Raw genomic sequence first — 27709 nt, 5'->3', positions numbered from 1 at the left:
GTAATATCTTTGCCATGCTGGAGGCGAGGCTCAGTGAGTTAGAAGCGCAGGTTAGCTACTGTAGTTAGCCAGCCCCCAGTAGCCGGTGCGGGTGTCAATCAAAACGTTATCTGCCACACCTATGCAGTCTTGAGAAAACATGATATGATATTTTTCACTCAGATTTTTGTGGATGCTTATTGAGATGTTCAACTTTTGGATAATTTATGCATTTTTACTATTTCAAGCCAGTCGGAGTCGGAGTTCACAACACAATTTGGGGAATTTCAGACACATGGACCCATGTTCTCTTTCTTTATCAAACCCGAGAGCTTTATCTGGATTTATCTCTGACAGACTGGCTGGATACCCAGGACATGGTAATGCAGCTGATTGAGCTGAAGAGCTCAACACTGTGGGTGACAAACTTTGCAGAGCTACAGAAACAGCTGGAAACCACAGCAGGGCATGATCACAGAACTTGCATCTTCACTTGGTGGATATCTCTACCAGAGAAGTTTAGCTGTCTCAGGAACATTGCATTGGCTTTGCTGACAGTCTTCGGATCAACATATCTCTGTGGGCAGATATTCTTGCAAGTGAAGGGCGTGCTCAGCTCCTCCTGCAGTCGTTTGACAACTGACCACTGTGAAGCTTGTGTTCAACAAGTGACTAAGTATGGCCCCCAGATAATGGAGCTCATCAAAGGAAAGCAGGGCCAGGGATAAAATTCACTGTTAGGCATCTGTTTTATTTGTAGCACACATGGTTTTGCATAATGGGGCTCTTTTATTCATCTCGTGGATGTTTTCATAAGGATGGCAGCATTCTTGTATAGTGCTCATATTTCTGTTTGTTACAGTTAATTCTCTCTTTTTGACATTTGCTGCCATAGCAACACTTTGTAAATGAGGGAATGTCATTGAAAGCAGTGTGCTGAAATGGGAGCTGTGCATATAATTTGTAACCACAGGGGGTAAAAAAAAAACAAATCTATTTTTTAAGTTTATTTCCGGTGAACAAGATTGATGGAAGGCTGATAAGGACAATGATTTCAACTGAGATGTGGATGTTTTCATAAGGATGGCGGCATTCTTGTATAATGCTCATATATAATTAAAATGTCCTGACTGGGAGAAAAATGTTTATTAAAAATGTTGCTATGCACGTTGCCTGTATGAATGGAAAAAAATTACAGATCCATTGAAGATTTAAATTTTGATGCGGTGTCATAATTAAACTTAATGTTAACCATAATGTTGAATAACAAGAAAATTTAAAAATGGCTCTTCATATTAAAAAGGTTGCCGACCCCTACTTTAGAGGATCCTTTAAAATTATTTTGCAATGGTTTGCGTTTCTGTTTCAAATTTATTTCCTTGTAATGTGCATTTAACAGTGGTGGCTCAACAACCTTTAGAGGGCTTGGAAACTATTAAAGACTGGATTTCATAAAGCTTTAATCTTGTCCTATTGTAGCATGTTAAATTAAACAAAATATGCACAATGACTACAAGTATGATTTTCATTGTTGAAGATGTGAATGTTTCTTCTCCAACAATTATTTTAAAGCTAAGCTTAATTTGTAAATTTAGCAGGTTTTAAGAATCATTTGGCCATCACAGTGATTCAGTCACAAATAATGAGGAATGCATGCAACAAACAGACCCACTATTTTGTGAAGATCATAGATAGTTTTGTCATTTTTTTGTCATTGATGACATTGACAAAGTGAGATATCAGCAAAAAAAAAATTATATTCTGGTATTGTCTCACAGATTCCAGACAGAGCTGGGTTATGACTTCCTCGAGATCCACGATGGACCCAACCTCCTGTCTCCTCTGGTCGGATCTTTTAATGGTACCCAGGTGCCACAGTTCCTGTTCAGCAGCAGCAACTTTCTGTATCTGCTCTTTACCACTGATAACAGCCGATCGAATGCTGGCTTCAAAATATTGTATGAAAGTAAGTCAGAAATGAATAAAGTACAGTTATGCATATGCACATGTGGACATGCATTCATAAGTACAAGATATCATCCTCCATATTTGTCCATCTACAGATCAGAAAATACGCATTACATGAATCCATATACTGACTATGTAGGGAAAATATATTTTTGGGGAAAAATATTTTCACAGAATGTCTCTGACTACCCTCCCAGTGGGTGTGTGTGATGTCAGGACACAACATCACAATAATATCCCACCACATACCCTTTCACAAGATGAACCAGTCATTTACCTCTAAAAAACCCCCAAATAACCGAAAATGCACAACATGGTGCTTTATGTGGAGATGCAAACCATCTGAGTTTTAGATTAGGCAGATCAGCAAAAACCAAACATGATAAAGCTTTCCTGTACTGTATGTGCGTACCATCTAGACATTCAACCATTTTTGTTTTTCAGGTGTTACAGTGGACAGCTACTCGTGTCTGGACCCTGGTATCCCTGTCAACGGTATTCGGTATGGACAGGATTTCTCCATAGGATCCACAGTGTCATTTGGTTGTGATTCTGGCTACAGACTCAGCCATGAGGAGCCGCTAGTATGTGAAAAGAACCACTGGTGGAGCCACCCTTTACCGACATGTGACGGTAAATAACTGAAAAGAACCTCTAATTAGAGAGAAATCGAGAGAGATGTGATTTATCACACAGAATATTTAGGAAACAGAAGTTTCTTAGAATTTGACATACTGTATCCTCCATCATAATTACAGGAGGTCACAATAGGACTAATGTATGGTACTTGATTGATAATGGTACTTTCCTTGCTTTAGAATATATATATGTTGTAGCAGCACTAATTAAATAGCTCTCAGCCCTCTGTCATCTTTTGTCAGTGGCGGAGACAGAGACAGTAATTACCCACCCTGTTATCCCCCTAACTTCACAGCTGTTGACTTTGTTGTATTTTTTACAGATGTAAATATAAGACCACTTTCACATCATTCTAGTGTAAAGAAAGTACATTAAATGCAACACAACATTTCATCTGGACGTTGATGCAGAGACAGCGTGCATATCATGCAGTGTCTGAAGACATTCTGACATGACATGGCAAGGCCAACTTGACGGCCGACTTGCTCATGATAAGTGTACTAACATTTTATACTACAAATGAGGAGTTTTGCTCCAAAATGAAATATCCACTTATCCAAAAAAGTGATGACCAGATTAATTAAACTTTTTTTTAAGATGAGAGGTAAGATAAGTCAACAGATATTATTCGTTTTCATCATATTTCATTTTTTTTTATACAGAAATAGATGATCTAGTTGATCCATTTAAAAAAGACAATACATTTGTGGTGTGTGAAAGATCAGCAGAAGAGCCTGCCATCCCTATAAGGGGAGCTGAGTCATTTAGAACATGTTGTTCTGCGACAAACCCACCGGTTGAATCCCATACTGTAGAGACACACATATGTGCATGCACACACACTCTTGGATGCACACAGGGGCAATTTGCAGTGAAGACTGCTGTGGCTGATAGGGGATGATTTGAGAAGAAGATTAGAGATCTGTGGGCATGTAGTGTGTGTGTGTGTGTGTCTGCCCACGTGTACTGTATGTGAGCACATGCAGTATATGTACTTGTGCCTCTGTGTGTGTGCGTGTGTGTGGTGCTTTTATCCATGTGCCTCCTGTCACCTTCTCTCCTGTGTGAACCGTGAACACTGGAAGGTTTGAGGTAAGGTTGACGAGAGCCTGTGTTGGCTGTCACCTCCTCTTTCTTCTCTCCCAAATCAAGGAGTTAAAAGGGGGGAGGGGGCAGGAGTAGGTGAAGGGAGAAAGGAGACTCTCTCCCTCTCTCTCACTCACTCCAATCATGGTGTAGCAGGGAGAAAAGAAGGATACGGCACTGCTGCATCAGTTTTGTGGCAGCTTGCTTGGTTTCGACTTGTTAGCTCATTCGGTTGTTAACCACATTTAAATCGTTCAGTTCCTGGGACTGGCAGTGTTTCCTTTGAGGAGGCAGTTTGAGCATATCAACATCAAGCATGCTGGCCAGAATTTGTGAGCTGAATGCCTGTGTTTACACAGTATGTACCCATACAACAAATATAGGAACATATAGAAACTATTTGCTGCTGTGGTGGGTGAGAAATGGTCTAGTTTGATGATTGACAAATAGTATGTGATGAATTAAAGCACCAAAAGAAGCAGACTCAACCTTGAGTTGTTCATATCGTGTATGAAGTGGGATGTAATTTGAAAGAAGTAATGACCAGATTATCACATTAAGCAAACAGAAATTTTAAATATTTCTAGATTTTGAACCAAAATTGTTTATGTAATGTTGATATTTAAAGAATGAACCCCAAAGAATCAGATTTTCTGTAAACCTGAGGTATCCATTTCCAGTTATATAATTGTAAATGCATCAAATATAAACTTTGTCAGCCTTTTTGAAGTCCAAAGATTAATGCTATAGTAGAATCACTCTATATAGAAAGAATAGAAGTCTATAGAATCATTTTATTCAGATATAGAAAAAGAAAGAGAGAAATGATATAAAAACTTACTGACAGAGAAAGGTGGAAGGAGATGTAAAAGGCAAACTGAAAAAGAGGGTGAGATAAGGAGAAAGAGAAAGAACTGGCAGAGATCGAGATGTAATGCAGTGTTTCAGACTTCTCACATACCTCAGCATTCAACATTAAGAGCTTCCTGGCAGAAAAGTATTAATAATTAATAGCGCTGTGTGTGTGTGCATGCAAGCTTTGTGCATGAGTGAGTGTGTCAGGTTGTGTGTATACAGCATGTGTGTATGGGCGCACATGCCAGCCTGCACCTGTGTATTTATTTAGTTTGGAAATGTTCTCACTACTCACTCAGCCTTGTTTTGGGGGAATGCTGATGTTGTAAAAACTGTGGTGGTTAAGTCTGAAGATAGTGATGCTCTGTTGTGGTTTGAGCACATTTTCAATGCATGACTTGCCTGGGGTTTTTTTTGCAGTTGTAGCTTTTGTCAGCAGTGGGAATGGTACAATGTAATGTTCAAAGACGCTTAAGCAGAACTTTCTGACCTTCTCTCTAATCATGCTGTCCAACTGCTCTGCCACCAATGCACTTTTGAAGTTATGTTATGGAATTTTATAGATTTATTGTAAAGGAAAATGACAGGCAAGTTGTCCAACTGTAAGATGAACCAACTGGAGCGAGCAGAAATGAAGCACCAGCTCATTCTATGCATTAGTATGCATTAGTATGCATAGAATGAGCAACAGATTTTTTTTCCATGCTTTTCTGAGGACCTGGTTTCAACTCTGTGCGTCCCTTACTGCATAACAATGTGCACTGCTGAACTGTGTGCAGAACTTGCAGGGTCATCCTGGGGCCATACTGTGAGGTTCAAAATGTTTTAAATAGTCTCTAAGAAACATTGTGATTGCTTCACTGGTCCACTGCTTTGAATAACTTGAAATCAAACCGTATTACCTGAAAATAGATTTCAGAAATAAAAAACATTTTATGGTTCTTGCACAATCTGCACACTTGTTATATTTTGCATATTGTTTTCTGCCTTTAAACAGCTCAGAGCTCAGAGAGTATGTCCCAAGGTAACCACATCTTACAAATGGGTTTCAAATCTCCTACATTTCTTAATTAAATAAATTACGCTTTTTGTCTAGATGGTCACTTGTTATATAGCAAGCAACTTTGCAAATTGCTTCAATAACTTTGTTTTTCTCTACTTTTTTGACACATCCCTTGGCTCACAATACATGCAGAATTAATGATATAGACATCACAAAAACATATTTTTCACTTTTTCAATTAACTCTGTGATCCTTAACATTCTTAACATTGTATACCAGACGAAATAAAACATCAAATAGGTATTTTCAAATATAGAACATATATAACTTACTCAGGAATGTAGTCATGAGGACAAATTAGTAGTTGTGATAAGTCACTACAATATGGAAGATACTAGCAGCTTCAATCTTGAACTTTTAACAGCTATGTTGTGGTGGAGAAAGTATGTACAATGTACAATGTGTTAGCACTTTCAGAATGTGGATGAGCTCTCAGGGGTCCACAGAAAGCTCTTCTAAACCTCGGCTATTCACAGTGTTACCCTAATTATGTGAGAGCCAGCAAATCCTCACAAGAAAAACAACAACATACGTCTAAAATTCAGGCTGCCAAAACGACCCATAGTTACGTTTATGCTATCTAGCGGTTGTTGTAATTATGACCCAGGGAAGTGACGCAATTCAGATGACGCTCATGGACCGAGTTGACAAATGCCGGTTAGAATTGTCTCTAGCAGCCCGACTGCTAGTTGTAGTTATCAACTTGACAGGACAGAGGAAACTCTCCAGAGGAAACAGAATTAAACTTTTAGCTTCTGAAATATTTTTTTAGACATCTCTGATGGAGCTCGGGCTTTCTCAGGAGGACAGCTGCTTTACTCCAAACAATTTCATTGTATGAACCCGGACTGTGTGTGACCTTTCGGATGTGTAGAAGAACACAGAACATTAATTAACATTAGATCCTGACCGATCCTGTCGGCGTGTCGGGAGGTTTAAATAATCAATGAAGTTACACTGCTGTGCCTCGTGCATAAATGCACACAGTGTCTCTCTCAACGGGGAGACACACATTCCTTTCTGCTGCGGTGCAATCACCGCAAGTATTTAATAAACTCAAACATTTTTGGGGGAGGGGGTGTTTAATAGTCAGCACCCCCGCTTCCCCAACTAAAATCATGTTCCTCGCAGTTATGGGTTCACCTGCTGATTTATGTGCCATTTATAAACCACATTCACAACCAGATTTGTATGTATTTCCCTGCACAGTCAAGAATGGAAAATCAAGGTGCTTCACATCAAAGTAGTATGGACAGTTTTCTTGATAGAATAGAGCGTAAGGTTGTAGTTTTCAATAAAATGTGCAGATTTGGTGTTTTGCGACTGATACTGAAGCAACAATGACTGTAGGCTATAATGCATGCACAAGGGATATATGTTAGCCTACATGTGCAATTCCTGTCTAAGTAAACACCTTCTCTGCTGTCTGTTTAGGTTTAGTTACCACCTTGTGCAATAAAATAGTTAATTAATTAAATACAGTGTGCTGTAGAGCTGATGAGCAGCCGGTCTTGCCAGTGCAAATACACTGTTTTTTGGACTGGACAGGCTTTTTGTCTATGCGGTTGGGTAGCCTACAGCCTTTATTGCAGTGATATTTTGTTGGTTGAGCATGTTGGACAGGCAGTGTTTTGTTGTTATTGCCTTTGTGCACAATGTGCAGAATGCTGCAAAGTAAACTGGTCGCTCATTTTTCTAGTTTGTCTGTTTGTTCTTTGTTGTTCTTCTAACTTTACATAAGTCAGTTTTTCTTGGAAAAGATGGCCCATGCACTTTTGTGTTGGCCTATGCCTACGTGGCAGAACCACGTAGAACAAATCGCTGTTAAAAAATAATCATAATTATTTTTTAACAGTGATTTGTAACGGTTTTGGAAAGCGGCATTTTACGGTCCTGGGGATCATTCTAGAGTGCATTACAGCCGCTAGATGGTGTAAACGTAACTAAATGTCATTTTTTTGCCAGCTGAATTTTAGATATATATACTGTCGTTTAATTATGAGGATGAGTTGGTGAGAGAGGTTTCTGTCTGATGAGCATGTCACAGCTTAGAGATGAAGGGGACTGTGATTACTGTCATCATCTCTACCACATATGCTGACCTACAGTTGATGTGTTGAAGAGCTGTCTTACACACAACTGAAAGAAGGTTTGCATAATTAAAATTCAGGCAACTAGATTAAACTAAGTTTCTTTAAACAGAAAAATAGTTTTAGTTTTTAGAATCACTTACCTCATAACCTGGTGTTAGCTACTTTCAGGGACATAAAAATATATAAAGAGTGAATAATCCATTATTGTCATTATTCATGTTTGTGCGACAGTGAGAGGAATAAAAGAGAAAAGACGAGCTCAAACATTTAAAGTAAAGCTCTAAGGGAATACACATTCAAACACTTCCCTAATGGATGACAAGACACATATTTTGCAACTGTCAGTGCATACAGACCTTTCTATCCTAATAGTCTAGCGTTTGTGTGTGGTTATATGTGTGTGTATATGTACTACAGAAGTGGTATTAAAGGTCCTCAGGGAAACATTATCTGTTTTAGCTATCAACTATCTGATCCTAACCTTCTATCTGCCTTTGTCCCCTGTCTCTGCACATATCTCTCTCTCTCTCCCACTCTGTCTCTCTCAATCTATCCAGCTCTATGTGGCGGAGATGTTAGAGGTCCCTGGGGAACCATCCTTAGTCCCGGCTATCCAGACAGCTACCCTTCATCTCTCAACTGTACTTGGACTGTTGAAGTCAGCCACGGGAAAGGCAAGAGATGAACATAGATCCACACTCTTTAATAGAGAGAGACAGAGTGAGAGAAAGTAGCAAGTGGTACACACAGCAGTGCAGCAGTAGAAGTACCAAGATCACACACACACACATGATCTGTCTTAGCACATATCAAGTATTTTGCATAATATTATACTACAACTACAAACTTGTATTATGTTATGTTACTGTTTCCTATTGTTTATAGCATAGTTACAGCAAGTTCTTTGCAATCGTCAATGCATGTATACAGAGAAGATGGTGGCAAACAAAACACATTAATGCTACTCGTAGATTACAATTCAATTAATGTTGACTATTTTCATGTATTTTTAACCTGTCATGATGTCAGCAATAATGTAGACTTTGTATCTGCTGTGATCAGACTGTAAAATATTGTATACTGATTGTATTATATCAGCCAAAAACTCTCTTCTTCTTGTCTGTGTGTGTCTCTGTCCTTGTGTCTAACAGGAGTCCAGTTTCAATTCAATTCTTTTCATCTGGAGGACCAACACGACTACCTCTTGGTTACTGAGAACGGGAGTTTCCTGCAACCACTGGCTCGCCTGACCGGCAACGAGTTGCCTAGCAACATCAATGCTGGTCTCTATGGCAACTTCAAAGCCCAGCTACGATTCATCTCTGACTTTTCCATTTCATATGAGGGCTTCAACATAACTTTCTCTGGTAATTTACTTAACAACAGTCATATTGTACTATTATTCTTCTTAAACAAGGTCTAGATTCCATTTACCCTCAATTTGGACAATTCAAGAAGTCAGTTTTCCCTTTTACCTCACATACTGGAACAATTCAGTATGATACTGTAGAACTAATGAAAGAAAGTCATTCAAAGAAGATCTGCAACAGTAAAATAATAGCTTCTCTTTAAAGAAAACAGAGAAGAGCAACATTTCTACCAGGATGAAGTCACTTAAGTCTACATACAATGTACTGTGGTAAATGATCTGTCTTAGCTTTCCCTCAAGCAGTGACGGTATTAAAGAAATATAGTAAAAGCAGTAAAGTAAGACATAAAATACAGACATGATATAAGTGTGGAAAGCCAAACAAAGGCAGATGTAACCAGGTGGGTCTTGAGCTGCTGTTTGAAAGTGTCCACAGGTCTTAAGGTCTGGCAGGTCACAACCACAAAAGCAAAATCTTCTTTAATTTGAAGCACAGAGTGAGTTACAACTAACAAGACCTAATCACAGGGTCTCTGTGACCTTCTGGTGACAAAAGTAGTGGCTCACTACGGCTGTATTCAGGCATTGCGGTGCACCTCCTAAGGGTTGTATGGAGGTGCATGGTGGGGGTGGTGGTATGGGCGTGTTTATTTGTAACCGCTATGAAACAATTAGAAAATAATGTTTTATTCCTCTCATTCACCGGCTTTCTCACTACCACTGCTCGCTCTCTTCATTCACTTTCTAGTTCACTCAACAACCACTGCTCTCTCTCTCTCTCTCTCTCACTGGTGCTCTTAGCTAACTTGAGTTCTCTCTGTCTTTTTCTCTCATCTTTTTTAAAATGAATTGGGAAGCCATCAGCAAAGTCTAACTTTACTTTTAATGTTATCAAACAAAGAGAAACGTCATCCCCTCTTCCTAGTAATGTATTTTTACTGCCTCATGGCAGAGTTTACAGCTCTGATCAGTCTGAATGCCAGCTTTGATTGGCCACCACAACGTGGTGTCGGGTTGTGTTTCTCCAAAAGTTGATTCTGGTTCAACTTTCTTGCCGCAGGTCACTGCAGCAACCCTGCGGCCCCCAACACCGCAGCCTAAATGCATTACCCCCATTAAAATGAAGGAACGGACTGGCATTTTCACCACAATGCCTGATTAGGTGTGAATTCAACCTAATGTAGACGGGTGACCTTGCAGAACTAATCAAAAGGATCTTGAATTGGATCATACATAACAGATGATGGAAGAAAAAGACTTTCCTTCACCTTAGGAACAAAGATGACTAGGGCACAATAAAACTTGGTTAATACAAATATAATTCCCTCAGATTATTTGCAATCCAGCTATTGATTGAGTTTAGGCAATTGAGTTAAATGAGATGTATAATTGAATCTGCATAGCTGTTGGGCAATACTTGTGTAGCACTGATGTACTGTTTCACTATAGTACGAGGTTACATCACAGCTGGGTGTGGTCACAAGTACAACAGACCACACCTTACCACACCCAGCTGTGTACTGTTTAAAGCTACAAATGATCTTCTCAAAGGGAAGCATATACACTGCAAATAAAATGGGATCCAAAACAGAGTCTTGCACCGCCAGAGTTTTAAGAGTGTGCAGAGCTGACCCAGTCCATCACCTGCCTACAAAAGTCAACACACAGTGATCAACGGTGTCAAAAGCCACACTGAGATCCAGCAAAACCAAGCTCCTGCATAACCATGCATCAAGATGTCACTGAAGATTTTGTGCTGTGCTGTGTCGTGTCAGTGGTGTGCAACCAATAGCAGCCATGACAGAAAATTGTCTGACTGCTGTGCATATCCAAGCTACTTGGCTTTTTCCAAAACATTGGCTTTATTTTGCAGTTTAGAAATGAGCCTATAGTTTGGGGTATCAATACTACTTTACAGGGAGTCCCAGGTATATATACTGAATTAAAAACAAACAAGAAAACAAAAAAGACTAGAAAAGCATCAAGTGAGTGAACCACCAGGAAATACAAGTGGAAGAACACACAGCCTGATGTCATATTCAATTGTTAGCTTCACAGAAATGTGCCTCATGTGGAGGGTTTTGCATAGCCCTATATGGCGCAGCCCCTCAACACAAAACTTTGCTGTGTTAAGTGAATGCTTAGCTCTCACTCTCCCTCTACACTGAGATATTTCCCCACTAGCCTCGAGGATTAACCATAAAACCATCTGAATAGCTCACAAAAAAAAAGATGAACAGAGGTTACACAACATTAAACTGGACGCAGTCTGCCATTAAACAACACAAGAAGAAGAAAAGAGATGGAGATGGATCTTCATTGCCTCCTCAGGATGTGTACAAGTCACAAATGCTATCCCAATACAGAGTCATATTACTTCACCACCAATCTCATCCAAAATGAAATGAAGGATTAAGGGGTATAATTAGGACAAAGCCCAATCTGCCCCTTATAAATGAAAATCCTTTACTTAACTTCCCTCTCAGCACTCTCTCTTTGACTCTGGAAAAAAGAGCTGTCCTATCATTTGGGCTCATGTGACAACTACGCTAGGCCTCAGGTGACTCTAATGACTCTAACGACTGTCGTTACAACAGCCAGAAGCACTAACAAACCAAGTGGTGTCAATGACCTTGATAATGACCCCACAGAGATTAAATAGCCGTTACTCCTCTCCAGTCAGTTAGAACTGAAGAAGCCCCTTGGATGAGAGGTGAAAAGTGCAGTTGCCTTCAATTCAACCTCCTTTATATAACCATGACCTGGATGACTGAGAATCTTCACAGACAAAAAAGAAGTACTTAGATCTGAGTCTACACTGACGGACGTTTTATCTCCTCCCAGATGGCATAAACTGATACTCAGAGTGTTACACATGGGAGGTGTCACCAGAGATGTGACTTGTGAATCTCAACATGCTCAACATGCGGTGTCATGCCGCAGCACACTCTGAAATACAAATCACATTGTCATTCTCAGCAAGCAGAAAAAAAAAATCTCCTACAAGTGCATTTCAGGACAACCCAGACTCTGACTTTGAGTGCTAATTGTTCACAAGTTCTTGTGCAAAGATTGTATTTTAATGGAATACATTGTCAAGAGTTTTTATGACAAGAGTCATTGAATTATTAAAGAAGATTTTTTACAGAGAGAGGCAGATCATTGCCATGAATTGTTTGTATGTTTCATTTAATATTTAATGGTTATGGTGTCGGCTTACTTGTAGCATTTAAATGGATTTTCCAGGACTTTGAGAGTGAAAGTTATAGGTTGTCTGATTTTACACTCTTATCGTCTCTCACTTACCCTTATGGCACTTATTCAATTTATTTATTTTTTATAGTTGTTGCTCAAAAACATCACTAAATACAGTACTAATTTTAAAATGTATTTTGATTCGCTGATATAGTCCTGGACTAGTATATACATATATAATTCTACTCTATGTAAATGCATACATAATTTTTTTGTTTCTTGTCATGAATTTTAACCAAAAGCATATATTTCATAGTGCTGACCCAATGTAGTATTTTTTTTTATGTTTATTCATGTATTTGTTATGTATTTATTTTCTGCAGAATACACCTTAGAGCCATGTGAGGACCCTGGAATGCCTCGGTTCGGCAGGAGAAACGGCTACAGTTTTGGCATTGGAGACACTTTATCATTTTCCTGCAATATGGGGTACCGCCTTGAGGGGGCACCGGAGTTAATCTGTCTGGGAGGTGGTCGCAGAATGTGGAGCGCTCCTCTACCAAGATGTGTTGGTATGTGATAACATGATGTAGAATCAATACTGTAAGTAACTTTACTTATGTAGCACCTTTCAAGAGCAGAAACATCACAAAGTGCTTCGCAGAAAAAATAAAGCATAAACATACATACAGACATAAAACAAATTAAAAAACAGAATTAAATAGAAAATGGAAAAATTACATGAAGGTAAGTCTGAGCTGCTTTTTTAAGGTGTCCACAGAGTCCAGTAATCTTAAGTCCAAAGGGAGAGAGTTCCAAAGTTTAGGAGCCACAACCTCAAAAGCACAGTCTACTTTAGTTTTAAGCCTAGATCGAGGAACAACCAGCAAACCCTGATGCAGTAGATCTCTAATGTAGACAGGTGCCTGACCATGCAGAGCTCTATAGGTGATCACAAGAACTTTGAATTGGATTCTGAATTCGATGGGGAGCCAGGGAGGAGCAATCAGAATCTGTGTCACATGAGACCTTTTGGAGGACCTGAGTTTAGCAGCAGCATTTTGGACCACTTGTAAACGATCTTGGGATACTTTGCTGAGGCAAGTGAAAATGGAGTTACAGTAGACAAGAGAGGACATATATAGAATAGTTTGTCTGGGTTTTTGACCATTCAGCTACCAAGACAAGTTTCTGATTTGATTATTAGTGCAAATACTTTATCTTACTTTCTTAATTATCTCTGGGTTTCACAAACAAAGATAAAGGAGGAGAACCGTGTCGTTTAATAGTTGATCTAACAGAATGCAAGGCTCCAGTGACCACATGTCTTTAAAACAGGCTGCTGCTTTGCTGCCAGTGTCTTGAGGTTCTTTGCAAACACAGAAATGTTTGCCCAGATTGTTGACAAGGAAAAATACATAGTTCTGAATGTCATGGTATATTTTTATGAACCTGGGCAGCCTCAGTTCAAAAGCAAACACACAAGGCCAAGAACTTTGTTTGCTTTTAAAAGACAGTGAAGAAAATGGCACAAATACAAAGGTTAAGGAAGTACAGAGCCCAGGAGGGGCCATGGAGAAAAAAAAGACTATTTTGTGCTCCTGATTTAGTAATATATGTTTGCATCTTCTCCCCATGCTTGCCCGTGTTCTCTCCATGTGCTCCTGCTTCTTCCCACAGACCAAAAACATGCAAGTTAGATTAATTGGCAATTCTAAATTACCTGTAGGTCTGTGAATGGTTGTCTGTTTCTGTATGTCAGCCCTGTGATTGACTGGCGACCTGTCCAGGGTGCAGCCCACCTCTTGCCCAATGCCAGCTGAGATCTGCTCCAGCTCCCCCGCAACTCTCCGAAGGATAAGCAATAGCCTATAGAAAATGGATGGATGTATTATCCATCCATCCATCCATTTTCTGTAAGCTATCGCTTATCGTCCACAACCCTGAAGCTGAGTTTTTATGAACCGAATGACATCCACAGGAGCATGAAAATGTTTATGGTGAAAAAGTCCATTATTCCATATTCTGTCCTGTATTCACAGTGTTGTGGTTAAAGTATATCTACATATCTTAGTCCAAGATCAAAATGAAACCATATTAAATCCAAATGATCCATAGAGAGGACGTACGCTGGAGGAGAGATTGGCATGTGGGCGAAATCCTTGAGCACGCCTTACTAAATTGACAGCGCAAATTATTAAATGAAATGCACAAATTACTAAATCGAGAGCACAAATTACTAAATCGAGAGCACAAATTATTAAATCGAGAGCACGACATCAAGAGCACAAATTAGTTATTTTTTTGTACATGGCTCCTTTTGCACTCTATAATGATGTGACTGAAAGAGGAAAAACTTTTCAGAGCAGAAAAGGAGCGTGTCCGATGATTTTCTTTATTTCCACCTTGGACGTAGATTTTATAGTTGAATGTGCCTCTGTGAAACAGTGTTTCCTGTTATAGAGTGTCCAAAATGTATTAAATACAAAGAACAAAATGGCACTAAACTGAATAGAAGTCCCACAGACAGCACTCTGTTCAAAAGCTACATTTATATAAGCCAAGTTTCGGTCAGTGGATGAACAATAAATGTCAGTGATATTTCATAGACGTGAGTCACCAGTGGGCAGAGATTTTTGGCCTGTTCACAATCCTGTACAATCCTTTATAATTATTATTTTTACAAGCAAGGACATTATCAGAAATTATTAGAATTTTTTTATTTAATATCGGATTTTTGGACATTTTTATCATGCTGTTACTGTGGATGCTGTTGAACGACTTATTGAATAATCTGAAGTAAAAGGGACAGTTCTGCACACAATACAATATAAAACAAAATATACTGTATATGATGCTCAATCATGAAAAAGAAAAGAGGGTTTAGTTGTTTGAAGTAGGCATTGTCTTAAAGTTTCTGTCTGTAACTTGAAGGACAATTTTGCATTTACTCTTAAAACCAGATGAGTCAGAATATAAAAGGTTTTTCTTGAACTCTAATCCATAATCATGCTGCCCAAGAAGTTAATGTGGGCTGAAGACATGTCCATTAGAAATGAATGTTTTAACTTGAGGTGAAACATTTTGAATATATTGAGTTGTGTCTCAGTGGGTTTTCAAAACATTTAATGACAATCATTTTAAATATGGGCTGTCATGCATATAGACGAATCCGGCAGCTGATTTATATGTTGTGCTCTTCAGCACCGCCGCCATTACTGCAGTGGCAGAGTGGAACGGAACGTATATACACTGACGGTGGTAGAGGAGATGTTTGGGTTAATCACAGTCGGCAGTCACCCCTTTGACAGATGGAGGTAGTCTGTGTAAATGTGGAAGTTATCGAGTCTAAAAGCATGAGTCTGAAATTGGTTATAACACAGGCTTAGGGGAAGAAATAAGAAATGTAACTCTTCAGTCCGACCTCTAGAATCTGGATGTAGAAGTGCTGTGTGTAGCAAATTGAACCCAGCAGAAGTTATTATGATCTGAATCATTAAACTCACATGATTTCTTGCATTGTAATCAGAAGTAATGCACTATTCAATAAAAATTGAAAACGCATGATGAGTGTAAATTAAAGTGAAATTTCAACCAGGTAACATAGTACCAAGCTGCCAAGAAATATGCAGGGTGGCAGCTCACCATCTGTCAGTAGATCGCTCGGTCTTAAGTGCTCAGAATGCGATCCCAACATGAAGATTTACTGGAGATTTACAGGCGTTAAATATATTTCACGGAGCAGAGTCTTGTGGCTTTTACTTTCCGTTTTTTTTTTTTTTAAATTTACTGCTGGTGCAGCTGATAACAGCACAGCAGTCTGGTAAAATGGGACCAAATTTAATTGGAAAGTTGAAGTTTTATTTATTATAGGATCTCCTGGACATATTTCTTGGCAAAAGCGGCCAAAATGTGAGCTCCTTTCCCATACATTATTGTGTCATATGCGGGTTTACATGTGAGGCGCCACTGCAGTAATGTCAGCTTGTCTACTTCTGCCTACAACCGGAATTTGTCTATAAACATACACTCACAGGCACACTCCAAACAAGAGTGGCTCATCAGATGGAGAACATTTATGTTGGCTGTCGATCAGTAAAGAAAAAACTTTGTGTTTTAATTTCATACTAATAAGCCAAGATGAAAACGATGATTGAGGGTCATGACTTTAAATCCCTGTTTGCCTAATCTCCCTGCATTTGTGCTGTGTTCCTTCAGCTTTATTAGTATTCAGAGTAGTGCTTGCTTACTTTCTCTCAATAGTTGGGATTAGTCAGATGCAGAGCATGTATTTCCCCACAAGGATCAATACCTTGTACTGTACCACTAACTTCAGGGTCATTGTAAGCAAGAAATTTGCAAATGAGATTTGATTTGGGTGCAAATGCAGAATCAATAAGGGGCAACATTAAGAGCACATAGGAAAAGAGACAGCACAACATATTTCTGCACTCCTTCAAAAGATGTGTGAATCAACGCCAAAAGAAGTGTGATAATATACAGGTGCAGAGAGACAGACATTACCATCCATGTTTTGTAAAAGAGGACATTTTAGATTTAGATTGCTCATGAGAACGTTTCACAAACTGTTAGCAGTGTCAGTTTTTATGTCTTTGGCTCTTTGTCATCAACGTGCAAAGACTAATGTGATGTAAAGAGGTAGGAGTGGTGTTATGTGCCGGTGTTCCATGGTGTAGTGCGGTTTGCTATATTTAGTTCCTGTGTGTTGTTTGTATTGCTGTATGATGTCGTGCACATCACGAAGGAGGAGATGAAGAGGAAGAGGAAAGAAAAGATAAGACTACCTTTGCATTGCGTTAGCTGCACAATATCATAGTTTTGTGAACTTTTTATTGTTTGGTTGCTTTTGTTGCTTCCTCCATTGTCATTAAACTTTAAAGTCAAGTAGACTAACAATGGAAAGACACATAAATCCAAATGTGAGTGTTTCTTTAGTAAGTTTAATTAACTTAAGAGATATACTTTGCAGATTAAAAGTTTTTCTATGGTGTTTTTTGTGGTTTACTTCCCTAGTAGGTCAAACATACCGTTTTCAATACTGTCCAAAGGGATGTTTTCAGTAGGGCCAGAATAGTTTCTTTTGTAAAAATCAAATGTGCCTTTGGCTTTTTTCCTGTACTCTTCTATAATTTGTAGACATTATCTTCTATTTACTGCTGTGAAGGCAAAAAGAGAGAGAAGTAGGAGGAAAAAGACAAAAGGAAAAGAAAAGAATGAAATGGGATAAGAAAAGAGGAAACTCGAGAGAAGCGGAAGAGAACGGTTGATTGAAGTAGAGGAGAGTAAAGGAGCTCTATTCATAGAGAGGGAGAGAGAGAAAGAGCAAGAGCCAGGGAGTTAAAGGGGAAAGAGGGAGAGGGTGGAGAGGTAATTTTCTAAATGGAAACTGTAGCAGCGTGATTTATTGACGATATGACAGCTGTAATATGACTATTACACCAGTAGAGACACAGAGAGGTGAAGAAAGGGGGGGAGAGAGAGGGGAAAAAAAGAGAGGAAGGGGACATGGATACTGTGGATAGAGGACACATGTGAGAAGTGCAGAGCGGGTATTGTTAGGAAAATGAGTTTCTGAATTTTACTACCTGCTCATTCTCTTTAACAGAAATAGATGACTGACAACACAGCTGGTTAACAGTGTTATTAAATTGCTCCCATGGACACACACATGCACACAAGCACACGTTAGACGTGTTTATTCATCTGCGGAGGAAAAAGGAATCATCATCTTCTGTAAGATGAAAAAAATCTTTTACCTCTGATGTGTTCTATATGACTGCTCATACAATGTACAAAAAACATTTATGCAGTCGGATCGAACTTTATAAAGAGAAGAAAAAATTCTAAAAGTTAGATTTAAAAATTTGACTAATTCTGTTTTCCCACATGGTCCCACCACATCATTATGAAACTTTAAACATGTTTACCATTCGTTGACCATCTGTTTTCTGTCTCCGTCATTAGCCGAGTGTGGTTCTTCAGTTATAAACAATGAAGGGATCCTTCTCTCTCCAAACTACCCAATGAACTATGACAACAACCACGAGTGCATCTACAGCATTCAGGTAACCAAACTGAGCGGATTTGAAAATACATTTAATGTGTTCTTACTCAATCAATGCAATATAGCTCATTATGCCTTGTAGTCACTTTATAAAAAATACTCTAAATATTTGCATGCTGGTACAAATGTAAAATTTATTATGAAAATGAGTGGAAGTTATTTGCTATCTTCAAATCTTTGTGAGTTCATGTTTTCCACTTTGTCAGTCAATAAATCTAAATTTGGTTGCATGTTGATTCTTGATGCTAAGGTGAGGTAGCTGAAGAAGATAGTTTATTGGTTTATTTAGTGGCTCAGGCAACATAATTATATATAGATTCTGGGCTTCCATAGGAATGTTAACTTTTGGCACATTTCACTGTGTATTGATAACCAGGTGCAGGCTGGGAAAGGCATCAACATCTCTGCTAGAACTTTTCACCTTGCCCAGGGGGATATACTCAAGGTAAACACACATGCACACGCATTCTTACTGCCTAAAATGTTAAACTAATCAGTAACGATGAGGAAAACTCAATCCCTGTCTTTGAACTACGATGGACTATCTCAGGTTGGTCATTATGTTATACTTGCGTTATCACTACATTGTACTGTTGTTTTTCCAGATTTATGATGGTAAAGACAACACAGCCCATGTTCTTGGAGCGTTCACTGGGTCATCTATGCTGGGCCTGACGCTGATCTCCACTTCAAACCATCTGTGGCTGGAATTTTACAGTGATGCAGAAAATACAGGAGAAGGATTCAAACTGGTCTACTCCAGTGAGTGCACACAGCCAACCAGTATGAACTTTCTACTTGCAGTGCACACAACCCAAGCTAGTCGAAACCAAATGTATGAGTTCTGTTGCGACCAAGAACATATTAAATGAAACAACTTTATCCTTTTGGCAAAATACTCAACTTTAACTTTACTCAACTGTACTCAAGTATAAACCCCTCTAATTCTCTATTTCAAACTAGCATTACAACATTTATCTTGAGTAGAAAACAAAATAAGTAGCTGGAGCCTTCAAGTTGGTGTTCACATACAAAAAGACTGCATGTAGACAGGATTAGCATGTAAACAAGCAAGCTTTTATAGAGAAAAAAGCATGTACGTGTTACAAATTAGTTTGAACTTAGCACATAATTAACACCAACAACTAGGGCCTTACATAAGTGTGCTGTACATTAGTTATATGCAGCAAGGTTAAGTAAAGCTGGTATGAACAAAGACAGCACATAAAGAGTAAAAGCTAGTCAGTATCACAATCACATCAATTCAGTTATTAAATACCATGTGACAGCTGTACTAATTCCTGACAAATGTAACATACTTTCTGAATCAATTTAATTTTAAATGGTTCTCATTTCTGAAACCATCACAGAACTGATTGTAAATTCCACCGCTGACATGATCACAAGAAAGTTGTCATGTTTGATTAACAAGCTTTCAGAGAGCTATGTTTTCAGCGTAGGATGAGATGTTAAAGGTGCGTTCTGATGTTCACCAAAGCACACCCACATTTACCAGTGCCCTCTTAGATGCATAGTCGGAATTAGAAAATCTAATTGTTTAAATGGAGTCATGCAGGATGATTTGCATACCACTTTGAAGTTGTTTTGTCTTTCTGCTGTGAAAGTAGAGTGGAGCATTACTTTACTTACTCCTCTGCACCTCACCTTCCCCATACTGATGCAGAGAAAAGTTAGTTTCCCGTACAAGCAAAAGGACATCAGCTGATAAAACATTGCGGCATTATGAACTACCATGTCACACACTAAGTTTTTAGTTATGTTTAATAGGAGGTCTAGAGTTCAATAAAACTTCAGTTGTGTATGAATTATTCACAATAATTTATTTTGTCTTATAGATCAACCTACGGTGAACAGTTTTAGATGGCAACCATTCACACTAGATGTCAGGATGATGGCAGATTGGCAAATGATAAAAGTACAGCTTTGCAAATGGCCATTTTTAAGGATTTAGACATGAACCTATTGCAGTCTTCCAGAAGATAGCTCAAATCCATGCGCACCTCATCATTCAGATAATACCGTAGATCAAACCTTGGTTAAGGTCTTATAAGGATAAGCTATTTATATACCTCTTCATATCCTGCTCTCCGAAGTGGTGCAAATGACTAAACAGAATTTTCCTAATATTACCATGGAAACTGAGCTTACATAGACTATGAAAAACAACATTAAATTTGATAAGGTGAATTCATGCCCCAGTATCTCCCCTAATATTGGAATATTGCTCCTAATATAATATTTTTTATTAAATCGGCATGAGAGCTTAACAGGATCTGTGATATCAGCGAGCTCACAAACAGAATACTTGAGTGTGCCAGATATTAAGAGAATATTGCTATGCATCTAAACAAAACTAATTCAATTTTCTCCAGTGGGTCTTAGTTGTCCCATAGCGAGTATTTCAAAAAGTACACACTGTAAAGAACTTTCTGTCTCTTTCAAGGTTTTGAATTGTCTCATTGTGAGGACCCAGGCGTGCCTCAGTTTGGCTTCAAGGTCAACGACCAAGGTCATTTCTCTGGGAGCAGCATCACATACAGATGCGAGCCCGGATACACCTTGCATGGGGCTTCCACGCTGAAATGTATGACAGGCGAAAGGAGAGCCTGGGATAACCCCCTGCCTTCCTGCATCGGTACGTCTCTTGCTATGGAAAGCTGTTTACACTTTAAAAGGAGATTTATTGGAGAGAGACAGGTATATACAGACACACAATTATGGGTTGAACCTTGAATAACACTTTAATAAGCTTGAGAGGGAAAGGTGAGTAGGGTTCATTGTTGCCTTTGCTTTCACTTGTATTGGTGCATTTGTGTGCTGTGAAGTGTGCAGTCCAAACCACTTCTGCCTGCAGCCATTTTTTTTCTTTTTTTTTTTTTTTTTTGAATAGCTGCAAAAATATTGGTAGCTGCACAAGGCAAACATCAAAAGCATGATATATTTACTGGGGGAAAAAAACTGACAAAAGTCAACCCATTGTCACATCAAAATGTGTAATAGCTGCGTTGGTCCACAGCACAAAATGTACTAGTTTCACAATAATGACTCTAAAATTGTGAGATGCCTACAGGGTTTTTTTTTCTACTGGCCTGCATCCACATCATGTGACTGTCAGGTTTCTGTCTGTGAAAACAAAAAAAAAGTCTGACATTCCTTTTATTCTCAGTGGAAAATACAATATTTTAAGATAGTTTTGCCATTAAAATGCATTTTGATAACATATCTAGCGAGAAATGTGCATTTTATTTTCATTATCTTGGTTCAGTGAATGTATATGATGTTTAGGAATAGGCCAAAAAAAAACGTACGCATCTCACAATTTGTGAATGTGAAACTAATACATTTTGCATGGACCAATGTAGCTATGTAGCTAACTACATTGTGATTTGAGACTGAGTTGCAAAAGTAGGTTCCTTTTCTCTTTTCAGGGTTCTTTCTTCCAAAATTGATTATTGTATCAACCTATTCTCCAGCTGGAATATCTCGTATACTGTGAACTCACCTAGTGTACTGTACATACACATTTTAGCTAGCAGTAAGCATTACTCTATATGGACCTGCCCACACTATAGTGCAGGGTCAGTTTTCTCTGCTCACAGAACATTCATTCAGTAATCTGGAAGGAAAACAGGTGGAGGCCAATTTCCTGTGCAATCGTCTTTTTGATTTTCGCAGGATATCACACACTGTGGTAGTTTTTAAGTCTCAATGAGAAGCCTATTTATCTAGGAAAATTTACCACCTGGACTCCCTCTGCCCAATTGATCCATTTCCTGCAGTGGGTGATTTGTTCCTTGTTCCTGGAGACTGACTTTTTCACCCTCCACCCCCCTCACCCCCACCCACCTCCCCCCAACACAATGCTTTGCTATGTATTTAAACAAGATACTTGCAGATCAAACCTCTTGTAATAATTGTCTCTCTGCTTATTTTTAACCTGTATTTTATGCCATTCTTACTCTATTAAGGGCCAAGTGACAAACCTATTTGTCAGAATTGCTTCATGAACACATTTTAATCGATTTAGTTCTGCTACAAACCACTGTATTAAAGCATGGCCATTTTAGGGAAACAAAGCAACCTACTGGGAAGCAACTCCCCCTTTGAACATTGATGTATTTCTAAATATTCCATTATAACATCATTGCCTTTTTAATTCATTTTTCAAGGCTTCAAACCAATGGGAAAATACAAACCACAGCTCTGAATATTGATGTCAACAAGTCAATAATGGTCATTTACTTGCTTGTGCAATTTCAGAGCTCCAGAACTCAGGCACATTCTCACACATCCATCAGTGTGTTGGTATGTCTGAAAGGCTCTGATTTGTATTACTTGGAGTCCTTGCCAGTAGGTATTTGATTGGATGATTCTCTAATAAAACCTACACAAATGCTACAGACAGACAGATACATGAAATCGCTGCTGTAGCTGTGCCACAGATGGAAGTTATAAGCATAACAGCAAACCCAATGTTTTAAGCACCGTTCTTCCTTCATTGCTGCCTCTGAACTTCTGATTTTGGATTCAGCTTAATAAGTCTCTCTCCTTCTATCAATAATGAAACACTCATAAAACCACTGGCTGATATTCCCTGACTTTATATTTTAGCAGTGACATACTGTGACCTCAGCTAACCTCCAGTCTTAATATTATATTGCTTCTTATTATTACCCGTAGTGTTTTGTTCTTTACTCCCCTTGATTCTCTCCTTTTTTCTATCTCTTTTGCCTCTTTTCCTCTCTTTTGCCCCATCCCAACTCTTAATATTGCTCCTTTTACTCAAAATAATATATTCTAGTGACGAAGGGAGGGGAGCCTAAGGGAGGAGGAACGCAGGGAGGGAGGGGAAGCAGAGAGGGGATAGAGATTGTGAAAGTGTATAACCAAGAGAGACAAAGAGGGGGGGGGGGGGGGATTATTTTCTGTTATATAATGTGTGGTGATTTCTTTAGGGAGGAATGCAGAATCAGCACTTTGTCTCCACTCTTTTGTGAGAAAAAGTGAGATAGACAGAGATACACACAGGAAGAGAGTTAGCTTCTTTCTCAATCCATTTGTCTCTGTAGTGATCGTTTAATCACTCCTCAGTGGCTAGTGAGGTGCACCTGGTAAATCCGATTATCTTGATAAACAAGTGTCTCAGACCGATAAATGGTTGACTAGTCATACATCCAGTAACACATGGAAACCATCATTATTTACTCATTGGTTGGCTTGAGTTGATGGTGTTTTCAATGTTGTGACAATTCTTACAAATAATCAGATATACAAACAAACTAAAGGAACATTTTGGTGAGTTGTATGTGGGTACATACAGGATTAACAGTCTCTAATGTTTCTCTTCTTTACGTGTGTGTGTGTGTAGCTGAATGCGGTGGTCGTTTTAAAGGTGAGTCTTCAGGGCGGATTCTCTCCCCTGGATACCCGTTTCCCTATGACAATAACCTACGGTGCACCTGGACCATTGAGGTGGACTCAGGAAACATTGTGAGGTAATGTGGGCATCTGAAAACCATACCAATATTTTAAACAGTGTGATTCATTGCAGTGCCTATTTAAAAACATTTGCAGAAATGTGGGAATGAAAAATAGTTTGCAGGTGTGAAAATCTGAAATTGCATTATGATTATACCTGCTGAGCTACTATACTGGATGTATTTCTCTAATTTAATAAGCATATTGTAAATAGAAAAATATTTTTTATACAAGTACCAATTGACTTTAGCATGTGGTTTGGCAGCTTTATTACTCATATGAAATCACCACGAAAAGGTATCAACATCCATGAAGTGCCATCAGAATGGTTCTCATAATAGCTTTTCATTGTGGGTCTTTAATTGTTGGTCCTCCTCTGATTATGTTTACACTTTTCTTATAAATTACAGTCTTCAGTTCTTGGCTTTTGACACTGAAGCCAGCCACGACATGCTGAAGGTTTGGGATGGACCACCTGAGAATGAAATGTCTTTGGCAGAGCTCAGTGGTTCTCTGCTACCCGAGGGAATCCACTCTACACTGAACACTGTCACTGTTCAGTTTGAGACTGATTTTTACATCAGCAAGTCAGGATTCGCTATTCAGTTCTCTAGTAAGTAATACCTACAACTATAAACATTAATACAAGGACAGGAGTTATGAAATTTACCTACTAATGTTCAATTTATGGTTTTTGATATGCAGTTTCCTGAATCATCTTTTACTTTACATTTGTCTTTTATCTGTGTTTATATGCATCAAAGACTAGACTAAGTGAGCCTCAAAAGGATGAATAAGAATATATTATTTCTAGTGGTTCTACATCTGAATTTCAACATTTCCAATAATTAAGATATGATCAAAAACTGTATAAATATTCTGCTTAAAAACCTCATTTTACTAGCCAGAAATTATCTCAGCAGATACTTCATAATAGAGTAGCAAACAGTTACTTGAATTACTACTATTTTTAGATAAGGTTAGGCACTGGGTTCATGCATTAGCTTAATAGCAATAGATATCCGTTGTGACACAGATTTTTACAATTCCCCTCCTCTCTTTCTCCTCCATTTCCCTGCTTTCTCCCCTCTCTTCCCCTCTGTTTCTGTGCAGGCTCAGTAGCCACAGCCTGCAGGGACCCAGGGGTACCAATGAATGGCAGTCGTAGTGGAGATGGCCGTGAGCCGGGGGATTCAGTGTCCTTTCAGTGTGACCCAGGATACGAGCTCCAAGGGGACGACAAAATCACCTGTATACAAGTGGATAACAGATACTACTGGCAGCCAAGCCCGCCTGTCTGCCTAGGTGAAAAGTCCATCTTCCTTATATTTATAGGGACATTGAATAGATGTACTGCATACACAACTGGAGTTGTTTAGGGCTCAGTACCTTACTCAAGGACACTTCTGTGAGTGACCTATAGGAGAGCTGTGTAAAAAGATGTTTAGAAGTCTGAACTTGCTGCTGAATACATAAAAATCATATAAATCCAATGACTTATAATCACTAAACAAAATTTTAAAAAATGTTTTAAGACTTTAATAGAATTAATGTATATTGTCACCTGTGTTTCCATCATAGCTCCTTGTGGAGGAAACCTGACAGGCTCCAATGGATTTATACTGTCTCCCAACTACCCACATCCCTACCCCCATTCCAAGGACTGTGATTGGCTCATTGCTGTCAACTCTGACTTTGTTCTGTCACTGGCCTTCATCAGGTAACCTGTCGTTTGGTGTAACTGCCCAAGTCCACTGATTGTTTTGAAACCTTTGCTTATCCAGGGTTTTCTTTACTGACCTCCTGTTACTGTACAATGAAATGTGTAATCACAGTGGACAAAGGCACTGTCCTAACTGAGGTGGCAACATTTGAACACATAACTTATGTCTCTCCATTTTGACCCTTCAGAGGTAAAGCTCAGAGGCAGGGTGCGATTTGCCCAATGTTTCTTTCTTTTCACATAGAGCTGAAATAAACAGTGACATGCAAGAATGACACTTAAGTGTTTTGGCACGTCTGGCCAAGCTATCCACAGTACTGAAAGGAGAGTTGGGGGATTTAATTCTGGCATGTTAAATTAGCATTTGACCTTCTGTTTTGTTGTATATTATCACATCTCCTATATGTCTGGATGAGGAAAGGACAAGGCATGAACTTGACATCACATCGCTGAGAGTGAAAATATCACGCTACTTGATGAATTAAATAAATAAAATGGATTAAAATATTCCTGCAAATGCAGTGGTCAAGTCCATATTTTGTAATAGTTTTATTAAAGGTCATAATTACTTTATTAACGTTACTTTAACAGTTGAAAGAAATAGCCTAATATGCTTCATAGTCTATATAGGCTTACTGTGGTTCTGATTTATTTCCATGAATAAAAAAACGTTTCAAAAACATCCCCCATCTGATTTTTTTCCACAAATCGCACCCTGTTCAGAGGTATGCCAGTGCTGGACAAATAGAAGTTTCGATAAAGTTTGGAGATTGCCAAAGTCATCGAGATTCACCCTGTAGTGACAACAAATGTCTGTGGCAAATCCCATGGCAATCATTTTAGTATGGTCAAAGTGTTGGATGAACAGACATTGTCAATAACATCCATAGAGCAATCCCCCAAAATTTTAAATGAGTTGAACAATTGATAACAGGTTTAAGAACTAATAAAAAAGTGAGTCGACTTCCTGGTATCTTTCAGACTGCTTCAGCGGCAGTGGCCATAGAAAGAAAATTATCACTCCATATGAGATGATAAAAGACTTCTAACTGCCAGTCCTCTTTTTCTTTATCTTGCAACAAATGCTTGAATCAATCTAAATTAAAAACTGACTTCTGTTTTTAATGTATGAGAGTTTAAAAACCCTTTGGGACTGCAACACTTTTTTTCTGAAAATTGAAATCATAGCTTCTACCATCCAGTGCTCTGAAAATGCTCTGAAAATCTTCTATGCGCTTATCACTCTCGGGGACTTTCTGCATATGCTTTCTATTATTAAAAAACAAAAACAAGTATGTAAAACACTAAGTTCCTGGTGGACACTCAGTGCTAAAATATTAAACTTGGTCTGTACCTCTGTTGTCCTCATTTGCTCCCCTACCCCTTGTTCCTATTTGCCTTTTTCTTCATCTATTTCTAGTTTCAACATTGAGCCAAACTATGACTTCCTGTATATCTACGATGGTCCAGATAGCAACAGTCCTCTGATTGGTAGCTTCCAGGACAGCAAACTCCCAGAACGGATAGAGAGCAGTTCAAACACCATGCATTTAGCATTCCGCAGTGATGGGTCTGTTTCTTACACTGGCTTTCACCTGGAATACAAAGGTAAAATATTCTGCTAATAGTACCACCTTCCTTATATAAAGTATATAGGACTGGAATAGGTTTAGGAGGGATATTCAAGTCTTTACAGCTTGGGGACTTCTTAATAGACCAGACAAGTTTCAGTACAGTATGATCATTAAATACACTCACAATATAAATCATGATTAGATCACCTGGAAATAGACTCAACACATGTATGTCTTGTTTGATGAAAACAAAACATTAAAAAAAATAGAAAGTAGACACATGTTCCAACTGGGAGTGTTTTTAACCACTTTGTAACTGTCAGATGTTGAAACATGATTTTAATATACTCTGCTTGGTGTAATTACACCAGGGGCTGTTTTCTGTTTTATCTGTTTTTCATAACCAGACTAGCTTTGGAAAATACTCTTAAAGGTTTTCACAGTTAACATGATAGAAAGTTTCAGATGTCTCCTGTGATGACAGGATATCTCCAGAATTTGTTTAGAACTTTCACATTTAACAAAGACGACTACTGTACTGCCCCTAAACACTCTCTACATGTATACAACACCAGTGCCAT

The 27709-nt window shown here is 38.6% G+C and overlaps 1 protein-coding gene across 1 annotated transcript in view; it reads left to right on the top strand.

Annotated features, from left to right (window-relative positions):
- The window catches only part of csmd3b (CUB and Sushi multiple domains 3b), a 386683-nt gene that overhangs the window by 289422 nt on the left and 69552 nt on the right, over positions 1-27709 (top strand). Inside the window, exons 18-31 of the mRNA XM_042434723.1 lie at positions 1758-1945; positions 2392-2580; positions 8241-8357; positions 8835-9050; positions 12631-12819; positions 18233-18333; positions 18709-18777; positions 18938-19094; positions 20797-20988; positions 23722-23848; positions 24242-24444; positions 24945-25136; positions 25413-25551; positions 26975-27162. Of these exons, the coding sequence (XP_042290657.1) occupies positions 1758-1945; positions 2392-2580; positions 8241-8357; positions 8835-9050; positions 12631-12819; positions 18233-18333; positions 18709-18777; positions 18938-19094; positions 20797-20988; positions 23722-23848; positions 24242-24444; positions 24945-25136; positions 25413-25551; positions 26975-27162 (2267 nt within the window). The remainder of the gene's footprint in view (positions 1-1757; positions 1946-2391; positions 2581-8240; positions 8358-8834; positions 9051-12630; positions 12820-18232; positions 18334-18708; positions 18778-18937; positions 19095-20796; positions 20989-23721; positions 23849-24241; positions 24445-24944; positions 25137-25412; positions 25552-26974; positions 27163-27709) is intronic.

This window comes from Thunnus maccoyii, chromosome 15, assembly GCF_910596095.1.
Source record: "Thunnus maccoyii chromosome 15, fThuMac1.1, whole genome shotgun sequence".
NCBI classification, from domain to species: Eukaryota; Metazoa; Chordata; class Actinopteri; order Scombriformes; family Scombridae; genus Thunnus; species Thunnus maccoyii.
Note: the sequence above shows the minus strand (reverse complement) of the source record. Positions and strands in the feature narration are given on the sequence as shown.